This window comes from Megalopta genalis, chromosome 19, assembly GCF_051020955.1.
Source record: "Megalopta genalis isolate 19385.01 chromosome 19, iyMegGena1_principal, whole genome shotgun sequence".
Lineage (NCBI taxonomy): Eukaryota > Metazoa > Arthropoda > Insecta > Hymenoptera > Halictidae > Megalopta > Megalopta genalis.
Window position 1 is genome coordinate 2,212,013 of NC_135031.1, and position 12,045 is coordinate 2,224,057.

General features: G+C 34.8%; 1 protein-coding gene and 1 long non-coding RNA gene across 4 annotated transcripts in view; one reads left to right on the forward strand and one right to left on the reverse strand.

Annotated features, from left to right (window-relative positions):
- The window catches only part of wb (wing blister), a 256,747-nt gene that overhangs the window by 167,518 nt on the left and 77,184 nt on the right, over window positions 1-12,045 (reverse strand). For all 3 annotated transcript variants that reach the window (XM_076527325.1, XM_076527324.1, XM_076527323.1), the window contains exons 4-5: window positions 11,050-11,292; window positions 2,953-3,183 (exon numbers count right to left, since the gene is read on the reverse strand). In XM_076527325.1, coding sequence (XP_076383440.1) covers window positions 2,953-3,183; window positions 11,050-11,292 — 474 coding nt within the window. The remainder of the gene's footprint in view (window positions 1-2,952; window positions 3,184-11,049; window positions 11,293-12,045) is intronic.
- Window positions 1-12,045, forward strand: part of LOC143260781 (uncharacterized) — a 59,365-nt gene that overhangs the window by 13,933 nt on the left and 33,387 nt on the right. The window lies entirely within an intron of this gene.

Below are 12,045 nucleotides of genomic sequence, written 5' to 3' on the forward strand. Positions count from 1 at the left end.
ATATTATATTGAGAGAGAGAGAGAGAGAGAGAGAGAGAGAGAGAGAGAGGGAGATTTAAAAACCTTAAGCTAAAAAATTCAAATTTATTGAACATGTAGTAAGTTCAGAAATAAAAACCGAGTAATGCAAATTGAAATACTTTCAAATCAAGATATGAAAATTTGTTGAAATATATTTGAAAATGTGTTTACAATATATACAAAAGTACAAAATTCTTAAGATATAAAAATCTGTTTAATGATAAAATACGAAAATTTGTAAAAGTATCGTCAGATATACGAAAGCACAAGGTAAGAAGAAATAATTTTAGAAAATTTGATTTTCAATGAAATTTCTGTGATCAATACACAAAAGTTTGCTCAAATATATCTTAAAATGTGTTCAGAGTGTGTTCATAAATGCAGAAACGTAACATGAAGTTATCTATTTTAATATAAAATTTGTGTCGTAAAAATCCTTTAGGAATGAAAATCCAGTTAGAGAGAGGAGAAGCGAAACAGATTTTTCCAATTCGATCATATATTAAGTAGCATAACAGACCGTGTACGAGTAAGTGACGTGCAACGGAGAAATGTTTCGCAACCATCGACGACAGTCTCGGTCACTGATTCGAAGACATTAAAATATCGCGATTGTTCGTCTATGCTAGACCTCGAGTTCGAGAGCGAAGTCCATTTATGGTGTTAATGGCATTCAGGATTCCTTCTCCCGTCACTCCATGGATATGACATCGAGAGAAACGAGTACATCCTGCTCTGCTCTAACGACTAACAGGCTTCATGTTAATCAGGCTCGAGCAGATTTGAAATGATATTATTTGGAATTTTATTTTAAGTAACCTGTTACTTTATTTCGTAATTATGTATTTCCATGCCCGTGATCATTTTTGAAATAGTATTATTTTAAATAACACGTTATTTTATTTTATAATTCTTTTACATAATGATTTAAAATAATTGTGAAATTGTGAAACTTAAAATAATTGGAAATTATACACCCATGGAATTATCAGCTCTGAGTCTGGTTTATGCTGGCATGTTTGTTGACATTTTTGCAAAGCAAAAGGCCGATCCGACCGTGTTGAATGATTATCCGATAAGAAACGTTTTTCTGAAGAACAGCAATGTAATATCTTTTTCCGTCTTTTGCACAAGACGAGCGTATTAGATGAATCCAGGCTAAAGTCTCTTAATTTCTTAAAATGGACTCTCCAATTGATGATTAGTTCAGGGATTATATTAAGTTGTATGTTATTGTTACTTCGAATGGATCGATAATGTTTTGATATTCAAATAACAGCGTTGAAAATACCGGTTCTAAATGAATTATTCCAAATAATCAATTTCAATACTAAACATGAATTTCGCTGCAATTTTAATTAAAAAAAAAATCGTTCAACCTGTTAACATTGATTCTGTTCATTTAATGCGATAAATAACTTCAAATCAACAACGGAAGTTCTCACAGTCATCATTTAGTTTTCTAGAGTTTACCAATTATTTTATCTCCATCATTTTTAATCTAGTATTTTTTATGTTTTAATATTTGGTATTTTAAATATAGTATTTTTATATTATTTTTAGTCTTATATTTTATATTCACGTAATTAGTATATTTGCAACTATGATTAGAAACTTTTCATATTAGGCAACACTAAGCAAAAGGATCAGGATCATTGGAAACGATTGAGGCTAGTCTATAAAACATAAATTTCTATAAACATTCTTCCAGTAATGGCTCTACCATCTAAGGAAGGCAACTTTCCGGGAGCGGTTGCGAAGCAAACAGCGAAACACGGAGCGGGTCCTGCTATTAGCAGCGTTGGCAGACAAAGGTCTGACAAGTTTATAGCACTTTCGACAGATTTATTTCTTGCGTCCTGGCTCGGTTCCCCCCGAATCCGAGGTATTCGTGAAATCTAAGTTTAGTTAGGCGAATTCGAACGGGATTGGTCCCTACCACTATTTACTTTTTATTTCAGTACTGTATTCAATTGTGTTATTGTACTCATTTTAATTAAAAATTACAAACGTGAATATAAACGTTATTTACCAAAACAAAAACACAATTACCAACACCTGAACTGCCTATCACTAAGTGACTAATCTCGTCAAAGTAAATAGTATACAACAGATTTTATATATTATTCATTTAAATCCGTATGATCCGTATGATATATTATAATATTATTATTAATATATATATATTAATTATTATTATGATATTATTCTATTATATATTATTCATTTAAATCCGTATGATAAAATTATTGTAGTAAAATTTATATTATATTATATATTATAATATTATTATTAATATATATATATATTAATTATTATTATGATATTATTCTATTATATATTATTCATTTAAATCTGTATGATAAAATTATTGTAGTAAAATTTATATTATATTATATATTATAATATTATTATTAATATATATATATATATATATATATATATATATATATATATATATATATATTATATAATATAAATTATTATATATTATATTATCAGTATAATTAAAAATAAAGCCATTCAATAAAAAAACGACCAATACATATCCATTTTTTTAACTAACCTTAATACTAATATAACCTTGACTTTTGAGATAAAGTGACGACACCAACAACCTCAAAAATTGCGTACAATTAAAGTATTTTATTTAATCAAATTAAAATTGTGAATATAAATTGTACGATATCAATTACATTTTAAACATTCTTACACTTTGTTGATCCGAATAATATTAGAAAGATATACCGGACTAGCGTAAAAATTGATTTCTTTGTTAATGAATAAAGTAAAATATGTTAAAAAATTTGTATTCTCAATTACCATCTTTTGAATGCGAACATTGCAATTTGAAAGTTCCAATGCGAAAGGTTTGCGAGCTAGAGGTAATTGGCGAGCTATGTTTGCATTGAAAAAAATTGCTGGACTCACCCCGTGTTGCACGCTATAGCGACACCGCGCCGCGTGTCCAGAACATAAACACCTTCCGCCGATGTTAATCTCCTTGATCGAGTAGAAGGCCCGTCTCTTGTCCACGATTGCTTCTCCGCTACGTCGGAGACCCTGAAGTCGTAACCGCACGTATTTAGCCTTCGTGAATTCCTGAAGGGTCGTGCTGTGATTCAGAGCACCGGGTCTACCATTCACCAGATGCGTATGGATCTGCAACAAGACATCAGAAATTTAATTCATGGACATCATTCATACAGTGAGTAACGGTAATGTTCGGACGCCATGTACAACGCAATAACTGTTTTCAAACTGATCCAAATAACTTGAATTTTTCTCAGATGTTAGAGTGATCGCTTTACTGGACAACGAGCGAAGAGAAGTTTGCAACAATTGCAACTGATTCAGATGAAAATACAAATTAAAAGATGATGTTTTTCAACTATCATATCCGATTGTGTGCCTGGAATAAAAATTTGGACAATGCGTTTTGTAAATATCGATACCTTATAGCAACGTCGATCGATTTCGTTGAAACTTTCAGCATGCATATTGTATGTTAACGACATCGTATTGTTTAAAGGTTCGTGATATATGTTCACAATCAGATAAAAAACTTGGAAAAGCGTTATTTTTTTACTTTTCTTTGTTATTCCATCCAAGTACTATTTTTTCAAAAATTATTTTAGACATTGTCCAGTAAACTAGCTCTTTTAATATTCCCTTTATAAAGGCATTCGCATATAAACGTTATTCACCGTTCATTTTCAACCTTATTTTATTAAATATCTGGAGCAATAAACATAGACCTTGAAATGCACTTTCTGGCATTTCGGTGTTCATTTCCCGAACTTCAATTTCATATGTTTTTATTCCCAACCGAACGATTACCAATTCGGAAAAATCCATTTTCTTCAGAGACTTTTAGTTCGTCTGCCACGTAAAATCATATACAGGGTGTCCCAAAATTATGAAACTTCCTGGAAATTGGAGATTCTTGAGTAACCATTTCAAGTAACTTTTTCCTTAGCGAAAATGCAGTGGCTTATTTTACAAGTTATTAATGACAAACGCTGACCAATAAGAGGCGAGATCAGCTGTCACGTGACGGCCGAGCCGACAAGCGAACGAAGCCCAGTTCCGTTCATTGGCTCGGCCGCTTTGCGTCAGCTGATCTCGTCTATCAATGATCACTATTTTTCGTTAATAACACGTAAACGAAGCCGCGGATCGCATTTTCGCTAAGGAAAAAGTTACTTCAAATGATCTCAGGAATCTCTCATTTCCCAGAAGTACCATAATTTTTAGACCCCTTATAATACGCGCATTATAAGTAGCGTATTCGTTTAAAAAATATGTTCAATGTTATGTCGAGATGAAATTCTTCAAAATTACGTTTTCACAGCTGGTCAAATTGCTTCGTTTCGGAGTAAATTTGTTTAACAGCATATTTTGTACCATCTCTGGAAAAATTTAAACGGATATTCAAATGTGATTTACTGCAGCTTTTTGTCTACTCTTCAGACATTGACATCACCTAAGGCTTTCATGCATACTCCATTTGGAAGCATTGTTTGTTAATGTCACCTTTTCGTCATTTTGGTGAGAAAAATAAGAGAGGTTTTCGATTGCGATCTCTCGCATTTTCTTACATATTCGCCAAACCCTATACTAACATTCTGTTCATCAACGCGGTAGCTTACGGATTAAGAAAGCAATCGCTTTTTCTCGACTGAGACTGTTCCCTTGTTAGCGTCTCGTGGTATCATCGAGTACCGAACCTGTCTCTTTCATTTCGGTCCTTTGTTTGGCTGCGATTTTATTGTTTCGAGTGCTTAAAAAGGCCAGAAAAATGGATGAACGTCCCGGTGGGGGTAAATTATTGGATTTCTCGGAAGAGCGGTAGATAATTAGAGCTTATAGCCACGCAGAAGCGCACTCGGGATCGGCTTTGTGCAAACTGGAAGGTGGATGAGACGCGAAGCAGGACGATTCCTCGACCGAGAGAGAGAGAGAGAGAGAGAGAGAGAGAGAGAGAGAGAGAGAGAGAGAGAGAGAGAGAGAGAGAGAACGAATCGATGATACAAAAACGGCGATCCCTACATTCCGGCCATGTATGGAGTAGGCTGACCTTATATGGGGCTCTCACGTACGCACCTCCTAGGGGGGGTTGCCGGGTTTACGCGTCTGCACGCGGGTAGAACTCAACCGGGAAAAAATCGGGAATCGACGAGCCGCATGCGTCACCGTAGCAACTGTCGTCACAGTTTTACCCGATCTGCTTCGAGATTGAAAAGCTGATCGACCCTTTCGGTGAACACGTGGCTTTCTGTTTCGATGGAAAACACCAACCCTTAAACGTAGAATAAGACTGCTTATTTGAGAGAGTAAATGGAAAGCACCACATTCCATCGCAAAAATAAACTTCGGAGCACTGGAATAATACTGTAACTACTTTGAGTTAACAAATTCAGCTTTATGTGCTTTTAGAGTTTGAGTCAACAAGTTAAGCTCTAAGTGCCTTTACAGTCTCTGTCAACAAGCTGTATCCTAACTGCACTTACACTTTTAATCAAGTTACGTTCTGTCTGCATTTACACCCTTAATCAAAAAGTTATATTCTGTCTGCATTTAAGCTCTTAATCAACAAATTATGTTCCACGGGCCTTTACAGTTTAAGCCGACAAATTATTTTCTGTTTTTAATTACACTTTTAATACCCTGCACTACGAATTCGTCATGAAGCAACACACGTTAGTTTGTTTAAGGACTCGGTAGATTCCGTGTTAATCTATAAGTTATGTACTTATGTTGTATTAGTTTAACTCTGTTTGGTGTCTCTAGTTATTTTAATATCAACAATTGCAATACACACACCGAAATAAAAAATTATCTTCGGTATCTTTGCAACAATTTAGAGAAAAATAGTTAATATCAATTTAGAGAAAAACGCCATCTACCGTCCTGTTATAATGCATTCAAATTTTATAACAACGATTTTATCATATCTTCAACCCTTCGTGAAGTATTCCCCGCTCCATATCTGTCGAACGAAACGCTCTACAGAGTGTTTCAAAAATGTCTCACCATCCGGAAATATGGAGGATTCCTGAGGTCATTTGAAGTAACTCTTTCCTTAGCGAAAATGCAATCTGCGACTTTGTTCACGAGTTATTAACGAAAAACAATGACTAATAAGAGGCGAGCTCGACGGCCGAGTCAGTGAGCGAAACTGGGCTTCGTGCGCTCGTTGGCTAGGACGCCTCGCGTGCTTTTCGTTAATTACTCGTAAACAAAGCCACGGATTGTATTTTCGCTAAGGAAAAAGTTACTTCAAATTATCTCAGGAACCTCTTATTTCTAGATTGCGAAACATTTTTGGGACATCCTGTATACAGAATTGTAATTTCAACCCTCGTCTGGTCAAGTATCATCTCTCAGATTCATTTTAGCACTTCCACGATCACATTAGAAACCTCAAAAATTTTCATAAAATTAAAATATTTTATTCAATTAAACAAAAGCAAACTTATATTGCATCAATTACTTCTTCAGCATTCGTACCTCTTGCAAATCTTAATAAAATTAAGCAATCATTTTTAATTTTTCATCAATCATCCATTCGGTCATCAATCGACTGAATTTAAAACTGGGAGATCTCCCCATTCGGTTTGCTAAGTGTTGAGTGGATTTTCACAATGGGTTTGAAAAATGTGTTAACTGAATGAACATATTTTTCTGAAAAAGCAAGTAAAATACTGAAGTTAAATATTCATTTTGCTCTTGTTAATATCCTAGCAAACATAAATTCATTCAGAAGTGAAAGTATAAATTAATGATATAGTAGTAATTTATATCTCGATAATTGCGAACAAAATTACTTTACTGGTGCAAAAGATCAGGTTTGAAGTCTGCTATTAGTTTCTTGCTCAATTTGTAAATAGAAAACAATTTACTTGGCAAGATCATAAAGCATAATTATATGATAAATTATCTAATTCTAAACTAATAGCTTATCTAATTCTTCAAATATAGTAATTGTAACCATACACGTCACACACAAATATACTCCACAAATATACTCCTATTCTCTGTAAATCACATTTTAGCGATGTCACTTATTTTAATCTGGTTTTGGAAAAATGTCCAAATATCATTATCCAAAGAAAGATATTGAATAAATCGAATCAATTTCGAACACTTACAGACTTTAACTACTTATCTTTTTATTTGTACAGCGAAGAAGCTATGATTAGATTAGAATGTTTGAATGACTATTATGCGACATTTATGCTCGCGACTGTCTTTATCTCATTTTTTCATGGAAGTAAATTGCTTGTGCAATATCGGCAATTAATGGTGACGATTTTAAAGGTTTGCCTCTGGCAGTAAATTCACGGGAACGTTAAACACGAGCCTGAAGGAATAAATCATTCGCGAATAGCGCAGCGCGTTAAGAAAACGAGTTCCTTGCTTAAATGGCAATACGCGGCTCCTAATACGGAACAATTACACGGGTTTCGGAGTATGCATACCTATACTATGCTATATTTCGTGACCGGTGAATTTTTTCACCTCATTACGGGTCGCCATCTTCAGCCGAGTGAAACGTCGCGTCGTTCAGATTATATTGTGCGAATGACTGGGTCAACGTTTCACACAGTCATTTCAATACGAACACATTTGTTCGGACTCGATTAATCCACGGACTGCGGTTATAGGGACATTATCGTCACAGTGGATTTAAATCGTCACCAAATTACTCGATTCTCGGTAATTACATTAAACACTAGTAATAACTTGTCAATACTGTGACTGCCACAACACCCACACATGGATGATGAAATTACTTGCACAGATTTGATTATGAATTTGTACGCTAATCTATTATACATACTTCTAATTTGATTTGCACCCGCAAAACACAAGAATGTTGGAAATGAAATTGATGTCGTACGACTTGACATTCGAATTTTTATTTGATTTAATAAAATACTTGAAATTTTATGAAATTTCTAAGGTTGTGGCGTGGCAGTCGAATTGTTAAGTACGAACGTCATTATTATTTGAAGAAATTATTACAATCGAGAAAGTTCTAATGATTGTAACTATGAGAAAATTTTACGAGAAGGAGTTAAATAAACTGTTGTTACACTAGGAACAAAAGATTGTTTCATTAATTTGAAGAGTCTTCAAAAAATGGGAATTTCTCGATACTCTACTTTTTCCTTAAAAATATCATAATTAGAATGCAGTCTTATTTCTGCAAAAAGTTTTATGATCATTTTCTGATTTTACCTTGACATCTGCATGTATTTATGTACACAAAGAGATATTTTTATAGTAGACGTTTATTACGTTTACAGATTTTTTAAGATAGAAAATGTCATTATTTCCCCGTTTGTTACAATAATTTCCAATTTGTGAATATTGAAAGCTTATCAAGACATATCGATGACAAAATTAATTAAATTAAGCCTCCCACTGTAATAGTATTCGAGTCACATAAAGTCAATGAAATAAAAATTTTTTTACTTGGAATGAAGTTTAATCTGGATTTTTTTTAATCTGTAATTTTCCATTTTGTTCGATGATCTTTTGCCATCTCTTTGACAACTTGAAAATTCCACGCTCGTAGAAAGTCTGATCCTTTTCGGCCAAAAACTGAGTTAAGTGAGATTTTACAGCGTCGTCATCATTAAAAGTTTTACCACGAAGGGAGTTGTCCAGGGATCGAAATAAGTGGTAATCCGATGGCGCGAGATCAGGGCTATATGGTGGGTGTAACATCAATTCCCAACCAATATCCATCAATTTTTGCCGAGTGAACAAAGACGTGTGCGGCCTAGCATTGTCCTGCTGGAAAATGACACCTTTACGATTGACCAATTCTGGTCGCTTTTCCTTGACCGCTGCATTCAATTTGTCCAGTTGCTAACATTCACGGATAATAAAAAATAACATAATAATAATAATAATAATTTTATAATATAATATTTACGGATATCATAAAAATGGGAGTGAGAGACACCTATAACTGAAATCGGCAATTACTTAGTTGCCAACCCAATACATGAATACTTTTAGAAACTGCCTTCTAAGACAATGTTTCTAAACATATTACATGAAAGGATATAATAATTAATATAAAACTACAGGAAAAAGTAAAAATTAATTGGCAGAATCAGGGTCTGGATCAGGGCTCGGAATTAACCAGCGCGCAATATGAGGATCGCGAGGGCTACACCTACTAACTCCGCGCGTTTCGCTCCCCGTGGTCGCTTTCTTTGGCACGGGGCTTCTCTGGCGCGTGCATCTGTTGCTTTATATGTGTGTGTAGCATTTAGGCCAGTGCTCAGAACGCTTCGGAACGCAATATTGGTCTCCGACGCCTGTTTACCGTCGCAGTGCCTCGCTTTCCCCGATGGAAGCAATGCGGGGAACAAGACACTGCGGCGATAATCAGGAGGCGGAGCCCAATGTCACGTTCTAAAGTATTTCGAGCATTGATTTAGGCGATCAGCGAGGAGCGAGATGCGCGATGGAACTCAGGAGGCGTAGCTCTCGCGATTCTCATGTTGCGTGCTGGTTAATTCCGAGCCCTGATCAAAATCAGACTGAATGAAAATATCATAAAATTGTTAAATTTTAAATTTTATTAATTCAACAACTGCGGTTGTTGAATTATTTTGACCCTAGTGTATCTAAATCTTCATCTAATTACACAATTCGTAGCAGTTAAACTAAATCAATTTCTGTTGTATGTGACACAAATAGATTTACAAGAAGTATCTTCAAAAATATGTTTTAAAAAATGTCTAAATAAAGCTGAGAATGATCATAAACATTGTCAATTGCATAGTTGTTAAAATGATCCGCCGTTCGAGAGTTAATAGCATAATAGTTTTCTTCGCGGATGTTGTGGAAAGGCTGAAACGTTTCATCGATTCGAATGTTGGCACGTTCGAATTCTTTGAAATCCAGAAAATGATAGGCGAGATAACGAGCCTCCAGTTTACCGGAAATGCCTCGGAGAACTAGATTCCATCGAGACGCTTCTCAACGCGTTCTCCAACGGCTGGCTAATCATCCAATCATGTAATTACTGTATACGAACGTCTGCGCAGAGTGAACGATAATTAATGATCTCGTTTCGAACGGCCGCCAAGATAAATCGAAGAAACAGCCGTTTTCGCGCTTTAGATTTTCGCGAGAAATGCAAATTACAACCGTTACTTCTTAACGAGAATCGACGATGATTGATTGACGTGAATGTTTCTCGACAGCTGGCAGGCAACGCTAATCATTGGACCGTGGGCCTTTATGCAATATAAAAATTATCTTCATCGGTTGTAACAAACATTAGTCAAATCCATAATTGCTCCTTTCTTTAATAATTTTAGCGAGTTGAAAATGATACATAGGTATTCCTCAATTATTTCAATCATTTCGTTCTCGTTTTCATTTTCACCTGTTTTTACTGTGAATGCAAAAAATACACAGTCTACTAATAATTGCGATATTACTAGTAATGAACTATATTAGAGGATCGATTGATAGCTTACCGACGTCCATAAATGTCTTAATACAATTTTTAACGCAACTGTATAGAATTTAATCTTATTCTTAATATTTAACTCTTTCTTAGCTTAGTGTAACTTTGTTAACAGTATTTTGTTGCGCTTCTAAGGAGAAACTTTGATATTATGATATTTGCTGATTACGAGATACGTATGTATATCTTTCATACACATTTAAAAGAAACTCGGATCACATAAATTTAAAATCTTTTAAAAGAGAGGAGAAGTAAAATTGTATTAACGAATGAGACTCTTCATTCGTTAAACTTTTTTTACGAATGTGCAACAAGTTTTTATAAGAGAATTTTATGGACGATTCGATCGATACCTCTTAATTATTCATAAATGTATAAGTACAATACTTCGATACGTTTAAACAGAATTTCTTAAAACGGAGGAAAGTAGATCTTTATGAATTTTTAAATTTTGATTGCTGAAATTTTTGATTAGAAAAGTGCAACGTTTTGTAAGTAAGTTTCGTGGATGGTTTGATCAATACCTCTCCGTTTTCCATAGGTGTCTGTTTGGAATAGAGACTGGTGCAAATGACTTCGTCGTCGCCGATGTAGACGGGTTTCCCAGAGACAGGAGGCGCGGAATATCGCGTCCAACATTCTTCGTCGCTGGGAGCATAATACTGCCATGGTTGGAAATTTTCACCATCGAGAGACTTTTCCAAAATCCACGCGGCTGGTCTCGGTGAATTAGCTGCTTTCACTATCACGTATTCCACTTGGTACACCTGAAAACCAAATGTTCAAGATGCGTTAACAAAAAATACAATAATAACATACAGTTTCACTAAAGTTTCATAAGGTCTCAAAATATGTCAAATAAATGCCTAGAATGACCTTGAAGAATACAAAATAAATTTGTAAAGCAACCTTTCATTAAAGAAATCGCTCTCAATCACATAATCTAATCGTTTCCTTCGGAACTACTGTTTAAGATTGGGCAACACTAGATCATATTGTAAAGATAATAAATAAACAGTTATTCACTCTCTCAAGAACTATATTTTTTTCTTCATCTGCTCACCATCATTGTCACTCACCAATCCGTTATATGTAAAATTCACATAGAAATTAATTCGAAAGAATATTTAATTAACACCACACAGGATGTCCCATAATTACGTTAATACTTGGAAAGATGTGATTCCTAAGGTCATTTGAAGTAACTTTTTCCTTAGCGAAAATGCAATCCGCGGTTTCGTTTACGAGTTATTGACGAAAATCATTGGCCAATGGATGGCGAACTCAGGCAGCCAAGCCAACGAACGGTCGAAGTCCAGCTCGCGCCAGCCGAGCTTGTCTATCATTGGTCAGTGTTTTTTCTTAATAACTCGTGAATGAAGCCGCGAATTGCATTTTCGTTGAGGAAAAAGTTACTTCAAATGACCTCAAGAATCGCCCCTTTCTGGGTGTTAACATAATTGTGGGATACTCTGTATATGACTCAGTACATATGACCCAGCGTCCGGTAATTAAAAGAA